The sequence below is a fragment of the Melanerpes formicivorus genome, unplaced genomic scaffold (assembly GCF_026170545.1).
Source record: "Melanerpes formicivorus ecotype bairdi unplaced genomic scaffold, bMelFor1.0.p_v2 SCAF_76, whole genome shotgun sequence".
Taxonomy (NCBI): Eukaryota; Metazoa; Chordata; class Aves; order Piciformes; family Picidae; genus Melanerpes; species Melanerpes formicivorus.
Genome location: NW_027142428.1, coordinates 1,004,672 through 1,027,244, shown reverse-complemented (window position 1 = coordinate 1,027,244; position 22,573 = coordinate 1,004,672). Strand labels below are relative to the sequence as shown.

Sequence of the window (22,573 nt, the reverse complement as noted above, 5' to 3'; positions counted from 1 at the left end):
GGATCTGAGGCTAGACAGCTCTGGGACAAGTTAAAAAATATTGCTGTGTGATAATAGATCAGTCATAAATACAGAGCCTCCTCCGCCTCCCGTCGATAGCTCTGCTGGGAAATCCCAACGCAATTCAGCCCTCACCCCCTGCTCACCAAGCTGCCAGGCTGCCAAGCGCCAGCCCCTTGAGCCCCGCGGCTGCTGCGGCTGCCTGCTGGGAGGGCGGGGAACCGGCAGCAGAGAAGAGCAGCAACAACAGGCTTTGCATTTGCTGGCACCTTGTGACCTGCTGAAGTGGTAAGAGCGTCTCTCCAGGGAGACAGGCGCAGAGACAGCAATTTATCAGTCTCGCTGCGGTGAAAGGCCAGCAAACATGTCCCTGGGTGAGGTTTGCCCATTCCTGGCTGTGTGTGAGTGTCAGGCATGAGATGTGAGTTGGCTGCAGCAGAGCCCAGCCCAAGATGGACAAGGAGGGCAGCCAGGACATGTCCAAGATCCACAAGGAGAGAGAGCATCCTTTCTCCCTCAGCTACCTTCCATGGGATCAGTTTGCTGTCCCCATGCCAGCTGAGGGCTGAACTCAGCCATGAGGGCTTGCTCTGGGCTCCAAAAGTGTCAAGAGCCATGAAAAGCAGCACTTTGGGGAATATTTGCTAAGAAAGAAATGGGGGATGGGCACAGCTGCATGTCAGAGAGGGGTGTCCCGGAAGGACCCCAAAAACTGGGCTGGAGTCCATGTATGCATGGGTGTCTCAGAGTAATGGGGAGGGGATGGAGGGGATGGAGAGGATGAAGGGTGGAGGGAACATGCATGCACAGCACAAGGAGACAGGCAGGCAAGCAGGGTGCAGCAAAAAGAAGGCAAGGGTAAACGCAGTGTATGCACACAAAGCCATGGGTAGGGGAGGACTGGGTGTGTGCAGAAGGCATTGCAGGGAAGCAAGAGATGGCTCTGTCCTTGTAAAAGAGTGGAGAGATGCAAGAAAGAAAATAAGGACCCCCACGGGGATGTGGTCTCCACCAGAGCTGTCTTCTCAGGCGGAGGCAAGGGAGTTTCCCCTTAGTAGTTGGGTGGCTGGGGAGGCTGCAGACAGCCAGACATGATGACTAGAGCTGGGAAAACCTCAGCATGGAAAGAAGAGGGATACAATGGTAATGGCAGCAAGAAACTTGGCCACATCTCTTGTTCATGACATAACACCAGTGGGGAGAGGGTGGACTGCTCCCAGCACAGGAAGAGCCACAAAGGAGGGAAGAGAGATCATCGAGGCTGCAGAACCAGCCTTCTCCTTTGCAGCCAAGCCACTTACCCCAGGCCACCCCAGACAAGGAGAGACATGTTCATTCAAACACAAGGCCCAAGCACTCCCTCAGACACTGTCCCCTTGACAAAAAGGCTTGGGACATCACTGATACTCCCTCCTAGGGGGACAGGTCGTAGTGGCTCTCCTTCTTCAGGATGTTCTTACTGATGACACCTAGACCTGCTGCCATGGCACCATTGCCCTCCACACAAAGATGGGTACCAGCAGGGCTTTGAGACCCTGCACTTTGCATCATGTGTGCTTCTCTAACGCTCTGAGACTGGAAAACCACAGCAAGAGAGCAGTTCATCCACAGTCCATGGCCATATACATGAAGGATATGGTTTAGGGGGATCACGCTGCAGGAAAACAGCTGGACACAGGGTGTAGTGGAGGACATCCCCTATCTGGGGAAGCTGGCCTGTCCCAGTGAGTTGACAGAGATCTCACAGCTCCATCTGCTGGTTCCACGGTTAGGGCTGCAGAAGATGCAGAAGAGGGAAGGATCTGAAGAAAGGGGATAATTTGTGCAGGACAGAGTGCTAAAGAAGACAAAGCCACACGGTCCCTGGATCACACATGGTTTTCTTGTTATTTTGGGGGTTTTAACCAATATCCTGCAGGTTGTCTTCATGAAAATAAAGGAGAGGTTTAAACCAGCGAATAAAAAATCCAAGCCCACAGTAAGCAGTGCGATTGGCTTTTCAGGACACAGCAAGGATGAGACCACCTGAGAAGCTTTGTTGCCAGGGCTTGATGCTATGAAAGCTGTTCTGGCAATGCTGGTTTTGGTGACTGCCTTTTCTTCAGCCCATCTTTCTTATATCAGTTCAGTTGGGAAATATTTTCTATCACATCCACCTGCAGCACCAAATCATTTGCAGAGTCAGGAGGTGACAGAAATAGCTGCCTTGGGAGCTCTGCAGGTCTGGCCCTCATTGGGCTTGTCTGACAGCTTGAAAAACAATTTCAGCAACTCTCCAGCTTGCCCTCAGGCTTACTTCCTCCAACCAGACAGAGGAATTTGGTTGCAGCACTCACCACACTTCATCCCCCTCCTTTTATGGCGACTCTCCAGTGGGGAATTAGGCCCAGTTCTCTACCTCCTACAGGATGAAGCCCTCTGTATACTGGGGATGGACTCAGGTTGCCACTGCTCAGTTCTGTGGTGTTTCTCACCTAGCACAGAAACCCTGGATGCAGATGAAGGGACTGACCTGCTTCCATCCTCCTTCCAAAATAGTCCCCCACAGGACTACTCCAGAGAATCTGAATCAGTAGCCTTGGTGGACCAGTGTCAGTCAAACTCCAATGCAGGTGCCCTGGACTGACTGGTTTGGCAGTGGAGGAGGAGTCAAAGTTCAAGCACAAGAAATGAAACCAAAATTAGTTGCCCAGTGTGCCCAAATGGTTCTTCCCTGGCTCATGCATGTCTTTTTTCACCCACGGGAGCAGCAAGGGACAAGAAGTCCCTGGCCCTGTTCACAGAGTATCATCCAGCAAGGACTGAAGAGAGTGCTAGTCCTGCCCAACACAAAACCTCAGGCAGCTACCATACACAAAGAGGAAGGAACAAAAAGAAGCATTTCAGCAATAAAGTTACCCTGGGGGACTCCCTGTCACAGGAAAATTGGGATTCACAGTGGCATCAGGAGAGCAATCAGGCTGTTGACATGAAAAAAGGAAATGCAGAAACAGTTTTTGAACTTCAGGTCAGGGGAAGATGATCCCAGAGGAGTCCCAGACTCAGCTACCTCACTTCTGATTTTCCCCACCGTTTGCCTGCATCAGGGCAGATGGATCTCGGTAGGCAGGGTTGGATTTGAGGCTTAGGATGTGAAGGCAATTTCAAAAGCTTTTACAAGTGTTTACAAACCAGTTTCACCTTGGTTTTCTGCATCAGGACGTGCTGTCCCCATGGGCAAGTCCAGCAGCTCCCCTGTAAGGAAAGTAAGAAGCTAAAAGGGCACAGGGTGCAGGAGTTTGTCTCCCAACTCTATGATACCTATTAGGTCCTCTGAGCTCTGCAAGAGGCAAGGATCAGAATCCTCTTTACCCAGACTTTGTAGCTCAGTAAATGCAATTTCCCCATGACTGACCTAACAGAGGGACTTGCTGTCACAGTCTTCTTGCACTTGCCAATCTTGGGCACCCTTTGCTCCCATCACTGGTGCCCAGCCAGCTGGGAGGGGTTTGTCTTTGTCAGAGTGTTTTTCAGAACCATAGTCATAGTATCATAGAATGGTTTGGGTTGGGAAGGACTTTCAAAGATCACCTAGTATCAACCCCATGCCATGGCCAGAGACATCTTCCACTAGACCAGGCTGCTCAAAGCCCCAGTCAGCCTGGCCTTGAACACTTCCAGGGAGGGACCATCCACGGCTTCTCGGAGCAACCTATTCCAGTGCCTCACCACCCTGACAGTGAAGAGTTTCTTCCTAATATCTAATCCAAATCTACCCTTTTTCATCCTATCACTACAGTCCCTGATAAAGAATCTTCTTGTGAAATCTCAGTACCCAGATGTTTCTGGAGGACAACACAACATCCAGGTCCCTGGTAACACAAGGGACATGCAATGGTGCACAGGGCCAGAGCAGATGCTACTGCACACAGCTCACAGGAGACAATGCCAATGTCCACTGGCATCATCTTCCCATGACTTTGATGCAAGCCTCCAGCTCTATGGGCCCCTCAGCTGTTTGGGTGCCAAATTCCATCAAAACCAAAGGCAGAGGAAAATAAGGATGCATCTGCCTGTGAGCCCAGCTGGTGGATAAAGTCAGTCCTCAGCTTCCCTCCAAGCTGCTCACATGTACCTAGAAAAGGCTTTGAAGAAATGAAAAAGCACAAATGCATCCTTGGGCTGAAGAGAAAGGACCTGGTTTATTCTCATAAGCACACTCACCCTTTGCATGGCCAGCTGAGGGTTGTCCTCATGCAGAATTTGTCCCATAAGAAACCCCAGCAGGCTCTCCAAGGCTGTGGGACGAGGTGCCTGGCTGAGGCACCCCAATGTGTCCCTGTGCTCATAGGAGCCAAGGAAGCTTTGCCATGACACAAGCAAGAACTGACCTTGAACACCCAGCTTTCCAGGTGCTCCATAAGCTCTCCCCAGTCATCACCCCAGTTCCTCTTTGTGGTCCTCAGCCCCCACTACTACATAGTGAAATAAAACAGGATGAAAAGGAGCACTCCCAAAACAAAAAGCAAAGAGCTGCCAATGCAGCAGCACCATTTCCAAGGGAACCTGCTATTGGAGAGGGAAGGGAGGTGGGTTGGGATAGTGTGGAGCCTCATGCCATGACTTTTCAGGGTGTGGTGGGTCCTGGGCTTGCCCACATCCACCAAGGGCTTCCTGTCATCTGATGCTGGGGCCAGCTGTGCCTTGCTGCAAACACCAAGCTGGCAGCCCTCACAGCGGGTGCTGTCGTGTGGCCCTGACACTGGTACATCCACCACAACTTCCAGGAAATCGGAGGCCTGGATGCTCACATGGTAGAAGTAATTGAGAATCGTTAGCACCAGGTTGTGCAGAACCTTCTTTATAGTCTCCTGGCTGAAGTCAGGCTCCTCCAGCTGGGGGTGAGGGCACTGTCTGCATGACTGGCGAAAGACTCTCATCCGCACCTTGCCTCGTCCCTTGTGCAAGAACATGTGGAACAGGATGTGCACTTTGGCTGAAGACCACTCATGAAAGCATTGGGAGCACTGAAACCTATCAGGGCACAGAGGAAATCAGCTCATTCCAGGCTCCCTGTGCTAAGCCAGTGGCTCTCTGCACAGTCAGAAGGGACCAGGGCAGCTACAGGCCTGATGGCTTAACCTCATGCATGAAAGCTCTACACAAAACTGTCCTTGCCCTAACAGCATCATGCCAGTCTGGGGATGTAAACTCAGGGCTGGCTCCAGAATTAAAAGATTTTGGGAGCCAGGCTGTCTTCTGGGCCCACCCTTGTCCCCATTCCCAGACCCACTGACAGGAGCAGAGGTCCTTGGGGAGGGAAGCATCAAGTCCCAGCTCTGTTTGGGGCTTCAGGCCCTTGCCTGTGCTGGCACATCACAGCTCAGCAGAAAGCCAACATCAAGCCAAAGTTTGGGGAAGTCATGAAAAAAAAAAGAAGAAAAATAGAAGTAAGGTGTGGGTGGAGGCTGCAGGGCAGGTGAGGACATGTCTTGAGGAGTGAAAAGACACATAACCCACAGCTCTGTGTCTTGCACAATCTGTATGGGGGCTGGCAGCCAAAGTCTTTGTTTGCTGCCGCCCAGGCAGGATGTCTGGCTGATGCCCAGGGTCCTGCCTGGGTTGGAAATGGTTAAGATGGGGCCTCTCATCAGTTATGCAGAGCCACAGGTGCTCCATTCTCCAAGATCCCACAGCCTAGTGCAGGTGAAGGAATAGTGAGGTGCTAGTCCATGTCCCATTAGACAGCAGCTCTCCCTCTTCTCATCTTCTGGTGTGTTACAACTACCCCTGCTTGCTGAAGAAGCTCTTTGTATCTTGACACCAACAAGGAGAAAAGATGTTCTTTGGCCCTGTGGAGTTGCCACACTCCGACTATCATGACTTTTTTCTTTCAGTTTGGAAATAACCCACCAAGCTTGGAAGAAAATGGGAAACCCCCTCCCAACCTCATCCACCTCCAGACTGCCCTTTTCATACCCAAAGCTGTTTCCTACAAGCTAACTTTGAGAAAGTGAACTGGCAGCCCATTGTCCCTGGTCCCACTCCAAAGACCAAGCCAGCAGCCCCCTACCTCCCAGGAGCATAGCGTGGCACAAACTCCTTCCAGCCAGGCTTGAGGTCATGGACCTGCAGGTTATCATCCTCCCGAAGTTTCCATGGCTCTTTTAAGTGCTTAGCTGCAATCTTTGCAAAAATATCCTGCCAGGTCTTCATGGTCCCACCTGGAGCTGGGGAAGAGGAAGCTGCCTTTTCCTCAAACTCTTCCTCTGGGCACAACACCTCTGCACTTGGAGAGGAGAACCTTTGCTCCCATGTGAGCAGCACTGCCCCACCCCAGTCCCTATAATAACAGGCTCTGCTGACGCTGCATCATGTCCTAGCTGGATGAAATGTCCCTGAAATCAAGGACAAGGTGGGTTTCCCAGTTACACACATGAAGCCCTGACCATGCTGAAGCTATGCTTTCATGATGCTCTTCTGTCCATAGGCAGAGGGTTTGGAAATGAAACTTCCTGCCGGGCTGCCTGTGCCCATCACGGCATCTAGGGTGAACGAGCAGAGATTGCGTAGGAGTAACAGAAGCAAAACCCACTGAAAGCACAGGACTCAGCAGCTGATAAGGCCCCACATGACCTTATCTGTCTCGATAGCTGCCACCAAGCACAGGGTGTTTTTCACCGCTTTCAGCCGACTCAAGCACAAAAAGGCCCTGACGTGAAACCGCAAGGTGTAAAGTCTGGCAGGACAGCACCGCACCTGAAACCAATGCAAACGAGCTGTGCCCTCAGCTGAAAGCACCCAGGGAAGCTAAGAACTGTGGGGGTGGGTGTTGCTGAAGCCCTCTGCCCCTCAGCTCGCTCCTATTCAGGTGTGCAGCTTGCCCAGGGCATCCCATGGAGAGTGATGAAGGATGAAGAACAGGTTAGATAAGACCAGATAATAACTGCTCTTGAGATAGGGGAAGGTCTGCAGCTTGATAAAGCAAGCTCAGCTTGCCACTTAAGTAAAACCATCTCATTTCATGTGAAGCTGCCAGAGGAGACCATCCTGTGCATAGAAAGGGCACAAAACACCCCAAAATGCCCAGCCTGGGAAAAAATGTGCTGGGTGGCTGATGAGGATGAAGCCACCAGGGAAACTCACAGCAGCTCCTCGTGCTGAGTGCCCAGAGCAGCACCCAGGCTCCCATAAGCAGAGGTGGTTTAACGCAAAGACTGTAGGACATTAAAGACTGGAGTAGGACAGACCTCTGCTTATAAAAAGGGCAGAAGAGTCTTGAAATCAGCCTTAAAATACTTCATATTAGTTTCAAATGATCTATGTTCCTGTAGCAGCCCTTCTGGCTTAACAGTCCAGGCCCAGGCCCCCGGAGTTGGCTGGGGCAATGGGATTGCTGAGAATTACATAGAATTACATGTTACATAGAATAAACCAGGTTGGAAGAGACCTTCAAGATCATCACGTCCAACCCATCAACCAATCCAACCCACCCAAACAGCTAACCCATGGCACCAAGTACCCCATCAAGTCTCCTCCTGAACACCTCCAATGACAGCAACTCCACCACCACCCCAGGCAGCCCATTCCAATGGGCAATCACTCTCTCTGTACAGAACTTCTTCCTAACATCCAACCTAAACCTCCCCTGGCACAGCCTGAGACTGTGACATGAATGTAGGTGACAGCAAGTGTGGTCTCACAAGAGTGGCACCATGGCTGCTGGCAGTAAGTGACAGCAGCTGTAAAGTCTTAAGAGGCACTAGCACACCAGGCTCGTCCTCCAGATCTCTAAAGGGGGGACAGGTGACATAGGTAAGTCCCAGTAACCACAGGCTGGCAGGGAGCCTCTGATCTTTGCTGCTGGAAGGGAAAAGTCAGTGAGTCATTTGTATAAAGAGCCCTCCAGCACCTTCCTAACGTGTACTGCCCCTTCTGCAAGAGTGGAGGGAGGTAAATGAGGTCCTGAGGCAGATACTATCTTCAGCTTCAGCATTCTTCCCTGCTTTGAGATCCTTCCACCCTTAATTATGCCTTGATGTTACGATCTGGAGCAAGATTCGAAGGAAGGAAAGGAGGTTTCCTGGAAGCCAGAATAAGGCCTGCAGGATTTTTATGGAAAGCTAGCAAAGTCCTAACTCATGGATAGGAGCTGAGTCACTCCCTGCCTAAGAGCTTTGCCATGGGGACACAGGGTTCCTCTTGGGCTGGGGCAGCAACCTACAAGCAGGACAGAGAAGGAGGAGTCATCCCACCAGCACTTCCATTGCAGACAGGTGAGGCCTGGGGCACATCCTTGGTTCTGGTCTGGTTCACTGGGAGGAAGAGAGGGAGCAGGAGATATCCCTGGCCCCCTTCTCACTCCTTTCTCAGAGCACTGGGGGTGCATTTCTATGGGTTCTGTATAGAAGACTCCTTTGTGCAGCCTGCCACAGATGGGTCTCCAGGGCTGCAAGCCTCCCAGTGTGCAAAGCAGGAGCTAAGTGGGAGCGTGGCTGGCCTCAAAGCTGGCACCATGCAGTGCCTAGCAATACTGTGACCCAGCATGGCATAATGAGCCACCAGCAGCAGGGTGATCAGGATGGGGTCACCACCCTGCAGTATCTACCTGTCCTCTTGGACCCCTCTGTTAGTGGCTGAGATTTACCCTTAAGGGCTTTAAGGTAGGAAAAACCTAAAGGTTTTGACATCTCCCTTCTAGGGCATCCATGCCTGTGTTACCTGAAGCTATTTTGAAGAGGAGTTGTCCCCCGGGGAGGCAGCCCTCTCTACTGGTACTCTCATATTCATCAGAAAAACCCAATCCCTTCATCTGGGGGACCTGTGGTTTCAGCCCAGTTCTTCTGCCCCAGGGCTGCAGCCTTGAGGCAGAGGGACACTCCCACCAGGCAGACACTGCTCCCCAAAATCCTCACCCCAGGGGATAAAATGCTGCCCCTCAGGCACGCTGCTCAGCAGGGTTGACCCTGCTCAGTGAGAAGCCCCTGCTTCCAAAACACAGCTCTAATGGAAAGCAGCAGCCCCCTGTTACATCATGGCAACACAGCTCAAATCATGACTCACAATGTGCTGAGCCTTCACAGTCGTCTCTGAGAAGGAGCCCAGTGCATGTCCCCCCATTAAAAGCCTTTGACTTGCTCTTACTAAAGGGACTTTCCCAGAACCACCCACAGAGCTGAAACTAGCTTGACGTCTTGTTCCACTTCACACACACCTCCCAGCGCTGCCCAAGCACCTTGCCACTTACTGGTACCTGTGTGGAAACAAAACCTTCTCCTGCAGGTCCCCCGCGGCCCAGCTTTGGCAGGGACCAGGGTTGAGCTCTGTCTTGGCCCCGTGGTCCTGCTGGGCTAGCTAGCTCCTGCCAGGGACAGCCCTTGCCGGTCCTCTCCATCCCAGCATGCTGGCTGTGACTCCTCCATAAGATACGTGAAAGAGACAAACACGAGGTGGAGCCTGACAGCAATTTCCCAGACACTTTCTCACAGTCTGAAAACACTTTTTACTTCATCTCCCACTCCCAGGTGAGCCACCCAGGCAAAAGCAGAAAGGTTATTTCCCAAAGTTCTTTCTCCTCTTCTCCATCTCTTATGTGCCAGCCTCCTCATCCCTTACCCCTCTAGACTGAGGAAAAAGTGCCCACACTGCCCATGAGGACCTTGCTTAGCTAACGTGCCCCATCCCTGCTGGGGCATCCATCCCTCCCCTTTGGGGTCACCCCATTCCCAGGTGGCTTCATACTGCCAGCAGTCCTCAGAAGGACTAAAAAGGGACCCCAGGCAGGATCACAGAGCAGGGCATCCCTTCAGCAGTGGGCACAGCAAGGCTTACAAGACAGATAGGCTGCACTCTGGGACGCAGAATATAACCCTAAACACTTCTCTGTTTTTCACTGTTTGCTTCATACTTTGGCTTTTTTCCTTGCTCTGAAAACTTCCTTCATCTTTTCCTGCACTAAACATGCCCAATTCTTCTCCCCCAGTCATTTTTTCAGGGCATTTTTTCTCTTTTCTCCAGGTCATCAGGGTGAGTTTGACTTCTATCTCTCCTCCTAAATGGCCCCTACACTCTCCCTCAATGGCCCCTACACTCTCCCTCAACAGCATATTGCCTTCATTTCATCCATGCTTCCTCAAAAAAAAAACCCCAAACAAACATTTGATAGCTTGCCTGACATTGCAAGCTATTGATAACTGCTCATGGGATATAATTTCTTGGGTAGCCATCCACCCCCAGTGGCAGAATTTCCCTTTTCCTTGATTTGTTTGTGAGAAAATCATGTGAGACAGCACAAAGATAGCATTGCTCCTGCTTCCCCTGTGGCCCCCAGTCTGTTGACCTAATGAAGAGAAAATGAGGTTGGTTTGACACAGCATGCAACATGCTCCTGCTAAAACCGCCTTCTCAGCCCCAGCACTGCCCTCCCGGTGTTTACCACTTGGTGGCCTTACTAATTTGTTCCAGTAGCTCTCTGGGTACAGGGGCAGGCTGACTCACCTAGACTTTCCTGCATCCTCTTTTTTACTGCTTCCTTGAAGCAGATGATGAATTGGGTATCCACATCCTCCTGGGACATAGCTCTATGCCCCTGTACCCCACTAACCTTACTTATGGTCATGGTGAATGGTTGTCATTCTGTCATGGTGAAACTCACCACCTGTAGGGACAAGAAAAGGCTGTAGGTTCCCTTCCAAGTTTTGTAGTTGAGTTCTCAGAGTAGGATTGGTCCACCTGTCCAGGGCTGATTTGAGGCAAGGGGGAGCAAGTCCTCTGGAAATGGAGACATGCCCAAGGTCATCTCTAGAGAGATAATGTTGCCCCATCACCCTGTACTGGGATGGAGAGGTATGCTGAGTGATGGGAAGAGATTTAAGGGAGGAAGTGGATGTGAACGTGTGGGCAGGTACATACTTAGATTTGGGCTCCCTGTTTGTCTACTCAGCCTTGTGATGGTCCCTCAAGCTCTAAGGAGAGAGCTTGGTCCCCCCTGACAAGGCTCTGCCCTGGTGCCATGAGCAAGGGGGGTGGTTTTGGGGGCGGTGAAGAAGGCAGGTTCAGGGCTTCTGGTTGACCCTCTAAGCCCCCATGCACCAGGGTCTGGCCTGCTAGTATCCTCCTTAAGCAGCACTTCTTGACAAAGGGAGGAAGAGAGAGAAGGAGAAACCCTTGAGCAGACTCAAAGCAAAACTAGAGAAAGCAAAATCGGGGCAGTGGGAGGAAACACAGATGCTCTGCAAGCCTACAGCAGGCTTAGTGACAGACAGGGCAAGGTTTTCAGTGGGACAGGATGGAGGAGATGCTGTGAGCCAAGAAGCTTCAGGACACACCAGGGCTATGCAAGCTGGCTGTGGTTAGGGGTCCAGACAACCTGTCCAGCAGCCCATCCCTTCTACCACCAACCACAGCACCCTCCAACACACTCCACCCGGTTTCTTCCAGGACAAATAACCACTTTTCAGTAATTTAAGGCCAGGAGACACTTCCAAACCATAGGGTCACACCCACAGATCACCCAGGGGACAGATAACCCTCACACACCACTGCAACACCTCCTGCCCAATCTATCCCAAACCTGAGACATTCCAGTGCCCAGGACAGTGCTCACTTTTAAGAGACCTTACTGACACACGATCTGACCACTCCTCCCCTCGCCATCTGCAGGGTCCCATTTTGGAGGAATGGTGCTCTGCTGCTCCATGCTAATGCAAGCAGCAAGGGGAGGACTTCCTCTCCATCTTCATCTGTCTACGCACTTTTTGTGAGACTCAGTTTTTAGGCTCCAGTTTCTTTGAGGGTTGCTTATTCACATGTTTCTGATCACCTCCAATCAAGGCTGGTATATATAAGGAGCCAGGCTGGCTCACGAGCATCCATTTAGGGGGCTTTGTTTGCTTAGATATAGCTCAGGAATATTTAAGTCACACATCCAACTTCCTGCAGATGCTGACTGGGATCATTTCCAGCTCTCTGAAGTCTCCAGTGGGACCTGGCCATTACCCATGAGCAAGAACCCAGCATGGAACCCAGCAGGGATGAGATCTGCTCTCTGAAGGTCCTAGCTGATGCACAGACCCATGGAGCTGACAAAGCATTTTGTCACCAGCGGTGGTGGCAGCCACCCCTCAGGGAAGTGCTGGGTGTCCGTGGTCGGAAGTGGTTTTTCTAACTACCAGACCAGGGTGTGCAGGAAACAGCAGCTTCAGCACCTGCAGCCACCCCTGGGGCTGCACCCAGATCCTGGCACCAGAGGAGCTGCAGCACAGACTGGGGGGTTCTGTGTCTGCAGGGGGTGGGTTTGTTTGGAGCATAGCAGGCATGCAAACCTGGGAGGGTGCCTGCAGACTTACCAGGGAAGTTCTGTGCACATTTGTGTGCTCATGAGCATCTGTGTGTGCTGGAGATGCATGTGCTGGGGTGATACAGGGAAAACAAATCGGAACACCTCCCCAGTTTGGCTGTTGTGCCCTTGTGAGCACAAAGCACAGGGAAGGGGTTGTCAGGAGCATCCTCCATCATTCACATCACAGTGTGGGTAGGAATGAGGTAGGCAAACCCAAACCTATTCTTTGTTCTCCCTGGCCTTTCAGCAGTGATTCCCAGTGATGGCCCATCCTGAGAGCACAGGAGTAAAGTCTAGGTACTATTTAATTTTATAGGACTTTTTCTTCTACTACCACTGCTGTAAGCCTCAGTTTCCCCAAAATGGGATGCTGAGTACAAGGCTAGGACCTTGTTCTTATTCTATTGGTGGCAGGAGGCTTCAAGGCTCAGAGAGAAGAAAAAAATCAGAGCCAGGTGGCAGAGTCTGCCTAACCACTTTGCGGTGAACCTCCTCTCCACAACTTGAACCAAAGTCCGCTGAAACCCTGCCACCTATGCCACTCCATAGGCACCAAAACAGCTGTGGCAGAAAGGGTGTACCCCAAAATCATACCAGGCCCATCACAGCCCAGCCTTTTCTTGGTGCAGGCAGGAAAAGCCTAAGGACTTGAGGATGTCAACTCAGCCTCCTCAGAAAACCTGATGCAAGCCTTAGCATTACAGGTGGAAATGAGTTCACCTGGGTGTCTGCTTAACTTGGGAGTGGAGAAAAGGGGCATAAACCTGCCAGCTGGCACAAATAGTGGGGAGCCAGTGGGTATGGGTGCTGTAGTGTGCAAAAGTAGGAAGACCATGATGCAGAGTGAGGGGCAGAGGAAGGAGGGATGTGGGATGGGAAAATCAAAACTAGGGAATTCTCAGGCCAGGAGGTAAACCAGCTTTTTCCAGATCCCATGCAGTGACTCCAGAAAGACTGGACTACTATTCCCACACTGAAGGAAGAGTCACAAACATGGGTGAATGCTTTCCTGGCTTGCATGGAAAGACAAGAGCAGTTCCTGTACATGAACACACTTGACACCCCGTACCCAAGCAGGATGCTGGGACATAGGGGCTAACACCTATCTCAGGGTGCTGCTTGGTTCAGGGGTGCTCAACTGTAGGGCTTGAAACCTGCATGCTGCCTGGAGCTCATCCCACCTTTGATCCTTCTCTGGCCAGCACAGCCAGTGCCATGCCCAGTGCAGGGGATGTAGCTCAGGTCTCTGCCAGGCACCCTGTCCTCCAAACAGTATGGGAGATGCAGCATGGCAGCCTGGAGTATCCCTCCAACTCACTGCACACATCCCCAGGCCCTGCAAAGGGTAGGAGGATTGTAATCAGGCTGCTGGGTAACCAAAGAGGCACAGGCACTGCTGCTGAATGAGTGCTCTCCCATTCCAAAGGGCAGTGGGAGATACTTTCGCTACACTTCCAATTCCATTGGGTTGGTTGGGAACTGCAGACCACCATCAACAGTGAGAAGGGACTCATCCTAACTGCTCATGGAGCAGCCATGGCTGCAACCCAGAGATACAGGCAGGGCTGAAGAGAAGGCACCTCTGCTGCCCGAGAGGCAGGACAGAAAATATGAAGCAAGGCCCTGCCCACCCTCTCGTTGGTGTCATGTCTGACAGGAAAGCCAAAAGCAAAACTGCTGACTGAGCTCCTGCTTCTCACATGCTGTAGCTGCCTCCTGCCTTGGCTTTCCAGACATGCAGAGCCTGGTCAGCCACAGCAGGTCTCTGCAGTGGCAAGCAGCAAGGCTGATGCTTGCAAAAAACCTCAAAGGGCTTGCAGTGAGTGAATGTTGTGCCGCACTGCCCATGGTAGCTACTGGAAGCCTTCAGCAGTACTAAGGGGGTCACCACATCAACTCTCCTGCCCTGAGGAGGAGTGAAAGCCATCCCAGAAGGATATTCACCCCATCTGGACCCTCTGGAGATTTCTCAGGGGCTTTCCAGCAAGCTCCTGCAAGGCTGCACTGGTTTTAGTTGGAGAAAAGGGAAAATGGTGATGGTGCCACCAACGTGTGAGATGCAAGTGACTCTGTCCTGTTTCTGGTGGGTTTCATGGTCTTCTGGTGGCTTTCTTCTCCCTCCAAAGCCACTTGCTCCCAGGGTTTCTTCCCTCTTGTGCAGCTGTCACTTCTTCCTGTTGTGGTTCCAGTACTGTGTCCACTTCTGGGTTCCTCAATTTAAGAAGGACATTGAGATACTTGAACATGTCCAGAGAAGGGCAGCAAGGCTGGTGAGAGGTCTCAATCACAAGCCCTATGAGAAGAGGTTGAGGGAGCTGGGATTATTTAGCCTGGAGAAGAGGAGGCTCAGGGGAGACCTTATTGCTCTCTACAACTTCCTGAAAGGAGGTTGTAGCCGTGTGGGGATTGGTCTCTTCTCCCAGGCAGCCAGCAACAGAACAAGAGGACACAGTCTCAAGCTGTGTAGGGGGGAGTTTAGGCTCTAGGTGAGGAGAAAGTTCTTCACAGAAAGAGTTATAGGCCATTGGAATGGGCTGCCCAAGGAGGTGGTGGAGTCACTGTCCCTGGTGTTCAAAAAAGGATTGGATGTGGCACTTGGAGCCATGGTTTAGTTGTCATGAGGTATTAGGTAATAGGTTGGACTTGATGATCTCTGAGGTCTTTTCCAACCTGTTTGATTCTGTGATTCTGCAGTTTGTGGAAGGTAGCACACCCTGGCAAGACTTTCAAGAGGCAAAATGGAAATTTGGAGCCAGAAAGCTGCAGCAAGCACCACGCTGTGAGCTCTGCCACAGCTGATGGGAGACAGGCCCCCATTAGAGCAGGCATGGTCTCCCAAATGGCCTGGGCAAGCTGAGCCGGCCAAGGTGGGGGCTTGGCTTGCATTTGCACCTAGACAACCACCTTAGGATTGAAAAGAGAAAGCCCGTTGGCTTTTGTAAATTATTAAGAGAGTTTGATGGAAGAGCAGCTTGAGATAGGCACAGAGAGGCCCAGGAACCACAACAGAGGCTGCTGCCTCCCAGGTCTCGCCTGCAGGCTGCCAGGAGCCGTTATTTGTCTGCCCACGCACGTGTGATCACCAGTCAACAGACTCCCCAGAAGGGAAACCATTTATTCACATCCCCCAAGGTCAGAGCCATCTCCCCCCTGCAAAGGGAGGGACACAGGGGTAGATTTCCCTTCTTGCAGAGGAGGGAAGTACCTGGGGACAGGAGGAAAACCAGCCACCTGCTTCCCAGGGGTTCATTAAATAGTGGCACACAAGGTGGTTGGTCTCTGCTCCGGGTGAAGAGAAGTCCTATGCCCTGGGCTTCCAAGAGCAGCATCTCCCAGCTCTGGCCTCCAGCATTTCCTTCCACAGTCATGCTTTGCTAGCTGGGTAAGACCTGAGCGAGGGAAGCAGCGTGGCTACTCCAGATCGCTCCAGGTGGAGGTAGGAAACTGAGGCATGATATAAAATACCTTTGAGACAGACCTGTCCATCACTGCTCTGTCCCAGCCCATCCTCCCTATGATGAGCAAAAAGGTGGCATGTGGAGCCCAGCAGGGACCTCCCTCATCCTGTGGTACCCATCCTACAGCCACAACCCCACCATGGCCAGCACTGTCCAATATCAACTCCAGCAGTGGTGACTCTGTCACTCTGGTCCCAGCGTGCTGGATTTTTCCCAACTGCAAACTTCAGTGGGAGTGAGAGGCTGGGCCAGCCTGTCCCCGCACACACTGCCTGGTGAGGAGGCACCTCAGGAAGGAGGGACCTCACTCCTCAGCAAGGCTGCAACTGGAGCTGCCGAGTCCTCTCGTCCTGGCGTTTCTTCCCCCGTTCCGGTGTGACAGGTTTCTCCTCCGGGAAGATGATGGTGGCATATTCGGTGTGGGTGACCAGACAGGTCTCAAAGGGCACCTGGGCATGCTGGTCCACCTGAAACTCCAGCACACCATAGTCCATAGTGGGCAAGGGCACCATGGTGGGCTTCTCTTCCTTCTGCAAGGAAACCAAATCAGGGTGATTAACCACCTGGAGATACCTCCCATCATAGCACCAGCTCCCTTTTTACAGCAAGTGCTGAAACCAGCTCTGAAGCATCCCACAATGGCAGAAAGACACACAGACCTGGGTTGGCATTTGCTCAGAGAAACCAGACCACAAGCTTTTGGGTCACTGATGAAGCCATGTGGGTCTCAGCTCTCTGCCTCTGCAGGCGCATTGGGCTTCCTGCCTGCCCAGCCGCACAAGGCAGGGTGTGGTGGTTTGAGCCTTAACTGGGGCTTAAAAGCTCAGATAGGGGCAAGGCTGAGAATCCTTCCCCCACTTCCCTCCTCCTCTTCCCCAATAGAGAGAGGAAAAAAAAAAAAAAAAGAGAGGGGAGCAAATCCACCAAGAAATAATTTGGGTTTGGCTTGGAAGTAGAGAGGCAAAGAATTTTCCTTTAAACAGGGTCACAAGGGTAGGGAACAAGGATGGATGGGAGAAGGAAAAGAAAAGGAAAAACAATATGAGATACAGAACCAGTCCTCTGCAAAGTGTGGAAGCACCAGGAAAAGAGCAATAGCTGCAATTTTCCTCCCTCTTATACCCCTGCTGGACAAGGAGGGGGGGAAGTAGAAGTTTCATAGTTTATAGTTTCATTCAGGGTTGGAAGGGACCACAAGGATCATCTAGTTCCAACCCCCCTGCCATGGGCAGGGACACCCCACACTAGATCAGGCTGGACAGAGCCTCATCCAGCCTGCTCTTAAACACGCCCAGGGACGGGGCCTCGACCACCTCCCTGGACAACACATTCCAGGATCTCACCACTCTCATGGTGAAGAACCTCCTCCTCACATCTAGCCTGAATCTCCCCACCTCCAGCTTCATTCCATTCCCCCTAGTCCTATCACTACCTGAGATCCTGAGAAGTCCTTCCCCAGCCTTCCTGTAGGCCCCTTTCAGATACTGGAAGGCCACAATTAGGTCACCTCGGAGCCTTCTCTTCTGCAGACTGAACAGCCCCAACTCCTTCAGTCTGCCCTCATAGGAGAGGTGCTCCAGCCTTCTGATCATCCTTGTGGCCCTTCTCTGGACACGTTCCAGCACCTCCACATCCCTCTTGTAATAGGGGCTCCAGAACTGGACACAGTACTCCAGGTGGGGTCTCACCAGGGCTGAGCAGAGGGGGAGGATCACCTCCCTCGACCTGCTAGCCACACTTCTCCTGATGCAGCCCAGGATCTGATTGGCTTTGCGGGCTGCAAGTGCACACTGAGAGCTCATGTTGAGCTTTTTGTCCACCAGCACCCCCAAGTCTCTCTCTTCAGGGCTACTTTCCAGCCAGTCACTGCCCAGCCTGTATTTGTGTCTGGGATTGCCTCGACCCAGATGCAGGACCCTGCACTTGCTCTTATTGAACTTCATGAGGTTGGCCTGTGCCCACCTCTCCAGCCTGTCAAGGTCCCTCTGGATGGCCTCCCTTCCCTCCAGGGTGTCTGCTGCACCACACAGCTTGGTCACCAAGTCAGTTTCCCAGGGGAGAAAAACACCCCCCAGGGAGGGCAAAAAAAAAATCTCAGGAGCCCTCCCCCCCCCTCCCCCCCCGTTTTCTTTTCCAGGATGGCCATAGCCCACCACCCAGGGTTATGCTAGAACCTTTTTTCCCACCTCTCCATTGGGCTCTGAGCTGGTACAGATTGCACAAGGAAAGGGGCAAGCAAAGAGGAACCTACTTGCTACCTTCAGCTGCCTAAAGGGGTTGGAGAGAAGGTGGAGCCAGACTCTTCCCCGTGGTGCCCAGTGAAAGGAAGAGAGGAAACAGGTGTTAGCTGTGGCACAAGAAGTTGTATCTTAATATAGTGGGGGGAAGCATTTCCTCCTATTTTAACAGCAACACAACCCACTGGCAAAGATAACCACACTTAGAGCATGGGTTGGGCTACAAATGTCCCATGCTGTCTCAGACAGGTTTTTTTGATTTTGTGATGGGGCTGTGCTGCAGGTTGCTGTGCAGAAAAGATCAAGCAGCATCAAGGACAGGAAAAGTGAGAAGCTTGTGAAGGGCTGATAATGGGAGGCTCTGCACCCTCCACACCCCAGCGATGCCACAGTGCTCCCTTGCAGCACAACAGGACATCAGAGACAGAAAACTCACCTCTGGTGCCTTTTCACTTGGTGGTTTCTGCACATCTGCAAAGTAACACACTTGGTTAGAAGATGCTTGTGTTCCAGGACACTCTGTGCATCTGGGGCTCGGGCTGAACTAGCCAGCACTGCAACAATTGCCCCGCGTTCACTCCCTCTCCACCTTGAGTATTACAAGGACGAGTGAGACACCAGCCCACAGACTACAGTTTAACTGGGGTTAGTGGGGTGCAAGTTTTTAGGGCTCCCCTCTGGGACAGACCCACTGGGTGCCTGTGTCATGGCTGAGGCTGCAGCAAGAAGACGATGAGGTGCCTCAGAGGTGCCCAGGCCAGATAATCTGGGAAGGACTCACATGCAGCATTAAGGCACCACACTAACGAGCAGTGCAAAGACACAGCACGTGGTCTGAGGGCTCTAGAGTGGGGAAGCAGTGCCCAAAGCACCCTTCTCCCGTAGGCATGGAGATACCCATCCCAGGGGCATGCAACAACTGAGTTTATCATGTTGAATCAGCTTTTGTAGCCCAGGGAGCTGCAGGCAGCTGGCTGTCTGCAGGTCCCAGAGGGGTTTGCTGGATGAGCATCACCCATCAGGTGCCCTGGCAGACCCCAGCCCCTCAGCACAGCACGGCCGCCACAGGGGATTGTACCTCCTCTCCTGTGCATAACAGTGATGTAGCCAAAGACCAGCAGAACAACCAACCCTGCCAACAGCAGGATGCTCAGGAGCACAGCCTTGGTGTGGTCTGGAGGGTTGCCTTCCTCCAACTCAGGCTCCTCGGTGGGATTTGTACTCTCAGGGGCTGCTGCAATAGCCATCCACAAAAAGGGGAACAAAAGAGCAGGTCAGAAGTGTAAAATGGCCTCTATAGTCCTTGTGAAAGGCAACAGGGGAACACGGGGGCTGTCCCCAGAAAGGGTTCAGTCCCAGTCAGGCTGCCACAGGCTTTGCAACAATATCTGTACCAGCACTGGGTATACATGGGGCTGAGCCTGGATCATCACCCCGAACATAATCTCTCCTTCAGAGCAGCTGCTCAGCCATGAAGGCAGCTTCCTACACTGGTCTCCTGCTTCCACCCATGGGGAAGGCTTCACTCCTCCCTACAGCATCACTGGGAACACAGACACAGCAAGATATAAACCTGCCTCAAGACCAGATCCAACCACAGTATGCATGTGTGGGAAGACAGCCCGTGTCCCTGGGCCTCAACCCTGAGTGCAAAGGAGAGGGGAAAGGGCTCTCCTGACACACACCTGGGTTTCTCCCAGCAAGGTACTGCCTGCCTTGTGCCCTGGAGCTGCAAAGTACTTGGGAGCCATAGGACCATCGGCTGACACCAACCTCTCCCCATCAGCTCAGCCCCGACACTGACCTGTGACCACAAGGTGGGACCGGTTGCTCTCTATCACTTTATTGGGTTTAAAGGTGATCAATCCACAGTAGTAGGAGCCTGAGTCGCTCTGGTGGAGATTCAGGATCTCTATCTTGAAGGCAGAAGTGTGGTTGGTGAGCACATACTTCTCTGTCTTCGTCTGCAGGCTGTTACGGCTGATCCCTGCAATTTTTTGGCCTTGGCTGTGGTTGGACTCCTTGTACCAGTTGAGGCTGTACTCCAGTTCAGAGTCATTCTCCACAGAGACATTGCAGAAGAAGGTGGCTGAGCTGCCTGCAGGAAGGCTTAACACTGCTGGGAAGAAGGTCACTGTTTGGGAGAAAGGAAACAAGGAACAGACATGGTTACAGCAGGCACAGATCTCAGAAACAGATGTACCTCCTGGGCAGGAACCAGGGATGCAAAGAGGATCAGAGCCTACCATTGTCCCGGCTAGCGCCCCACTGCTCCACTTCCACATAAACATAAGGAAAAATTCTTCACTTCGAGGGTGGCAGAGCAATGGAATAGGTTCTCCCAGAGAAGGTGTGGAGTCTCTGTCTCTGGAGGCATTCAAAACCTGCCTGGAAGTGTTCCTGGGTGATTTACTCTAGGTGATCCTGCTCTAGCAGGGGAGTTTGACTAGTTGATCTTCAGAGGTCCCTTTCAGCCCCTACCACTCTGTGTATCATAAGCTCAGTGTCTAAACACACTCAAATGTTATGGAAAGTAAGTTTTCCATCTGTGAATGGCAGTCAGAGGGACTAGTGAGCATGTGCATGTTTATCCTGCATGATTGTTTCCTCCACAATCTCACTTCTTGGCTTCGTATCACTATCTAGGTACACCTCCTGATATCACTGAAATAATTCCATCCTTGGAAAGCAAACAGGGTGCTACCATGAATAGGTAGCTGGGGGTTTTGTCCTTTCCAGTTGCTTGTCCCCTCCTTGCATGTCCATGGGCAGCCAGGCACCCACCCTAGAGGGGTTTTGTCTGAGCTTGCCAGACTACTCCCAGCACAGTGAGCAGTTGGCCATGGCTGCAGCCCCTCCAACCATTCACAGCATCCATACTGCTTTGTCACAATCCACTGCTCATGATCCCAGTGGGTTCATCCTTCCCCTGGACAGCTGGGGTGATGGGAACATAGGCCAGGCTCAGCCAGCCCTGTCCAGCAGGCCAAGGCAGCTGCTGCGTTAACTTTTGTTGGGAACAATAAAAAGCAGGAAGAAGCATTTTTCACATGGGAAGAAATTCTGTACAACAAGGGTGGGGATACTCTGACACAGGTTTCCCAGAGAGGTAGTAGATGCTCCATTCCTAGAAACATTCAAGGTCAGGTTGGGGCAAGTTCTAAGCAACCTGATCTAGTTGAAGATGTTCCTGCTCACAGGAGGGCTAGATTAGATGACCTTTAAAAGTCCCTTCCAACCATTTTGGGTTTCTTTGAATCCTTGATTCTATGACCAAGCAATTCCAAGCACCACTGCTTTGAAAAATCCCTGTCATTAAGAATTTTATCTTCCCTTTTCAGAAATCTCCAAAGATAGCAGCCCCAGGGCTTGCAAGCAGTTAGAAAGTCCCTCCCATCCCTCCAGCACTGGTCTGAGGCTGTAGGACAATGATCTCAGTATCACCAACCAGAAAAGGAACCAGGATGATTCCTTGAATAGATAGAAGATTAAATGGAAAACTGGGCTGAGGAATGAGAGACGAGACTGAGCAGGAGGAGGGAGGGAGGGAAGCACCCTGGCTCCCACAGGCAGGACTGGCTGTGGCAGTGCCCACTCCAAGAGATGTAATTTTTCCAGTGTTCTGGATTTCTTGTGTTTTACAGGAAACCTTTGGCAGGCTTGGGGCTTTGCTTCCAACCTAGTGCTGCTACCAGCAGTGAATGAGGCACACAGAGGATTTCCAAAAGCAGAGGGTTGGGTTTCCCTGTTTCCCTGCATCTTCCCACCACCAGAGATAACATCTGCCCCAAGGGATGTCCACTCCTGTGCCCACCTTCAGGGCAGAAAACACCCAAAGCCACCAAAGAAAGAGCCGAGTTGGGAGGGTGGAGGAATGTAGCTTCATTAGGGCTCTCACTCACCCTGCCCAGGCTCACACCTTGCCCTCCACCTCCCTTTCTCCCCCAGATTTACACCTGGAGCAAACCCGCAGGCAGGACTCTGGCTCCCTCAGGTTCAAAACCAGGAGACACAACACAAGGGTGCAGCCCGAAGCCATGAGAGCCAGAGTAGAAAACTCCAGACTCTGCATGATGCTGGCAAACCCAGAGGCTCAACACCAAACCCCAACTGCAGCTAGTCTGCCCATAACACAGCTCCAGTGCTGGCACCACAGGCTGGGGACCTGTCCCCATCTCAATCCTTCAACGCCATTTCTACCCCAAGCATCTCCATTTCCCTTCCTTCAGCCACTTGCATCTAGAAGCTTTAAGGTTTTTTGCCTTCTTGAGGCCAAAGCTATTTTTAACTACAAAGCTCCCAGCCCTTAGACATTTTCCACTGACTGTGTTTAACACAGGCTGTGCCAGCAAGCATGCCATGCTCTGGTACCTACCTTGGCAACAGCTGGCCAGCACAGGGCCACAACAGAGCAGGATGGTGCAGAGACCAGTCAGGGCCACCTCCATGCTGCCCCACGTTGTCTTCAAGGCACCTGGAGCCATGGTGAGCCAACCAGTCCCCTGCCTAGGCAGGCATGCTGTGCTCTGTCGTGCTGTGCTCTGTCGTGCTGTGCTACC

General features: G+C 52.1%; 2 protein-coding genes across 3 annotated transcripts; both read right to left on the bottom strand.

Annotated features, from left to right (window-relative positions):
* Positions 1–1,413: 1,413 nt before the first annotated feature.
* Positions 1,414–6,195, bottom strand: LOC137454090 (receptor-transporting protein 3-like). The gene is made up of 3 exons (XM_068163969.1): positions 6,053–6,195; positions 4,638–5,013; positions 1,414–1,575 (listed from the first exon to the last, which is right to left on the bottom strand). The coding sequence occupies exons 1-3, from the start codon at positions 6,193–6,195 to the stop codon at positions 1,414–1,416; spliced, it is 681 nt and encodes a 226-aa protein (XP_068020070.1).
* A 9,242-nt stretch (positions 6,196–15,437) lies between these two features.
* PDCD1 (programmed cell death 1) lies at positions 15,438–22,573 on the bottom strand. Of its 2 annotated transcripts, none has more exons than XM_068163963.1 (5): positions 22,390–22,573; positions 19,819–20,148; positions 19,093–19,248; positions 18,451–18,485; positions 15,438–16,307 (listed from the first exon to the last, which is right to left on the bottom strand). In XM_068163963.1, the coding sequence occupies exons 1-5, from the start codon at positions 22,496–22,498 to the stop codon at positions 16,089–16,091; spliced, it is 849 nt and encodes a 282-aa protein (XP_068020064.1). In that variant the 5' UTR covers positions 22,499–22,573; the 3' UTR covers positions 15,438–16,088. The 2 variants fall into 2 exon arrangements, with proteins under 2 accessions (XP_068020064.1, XP_068020065.1); XM_068163964.1 differs by having other exon boundaries at positions 19,093–19,245.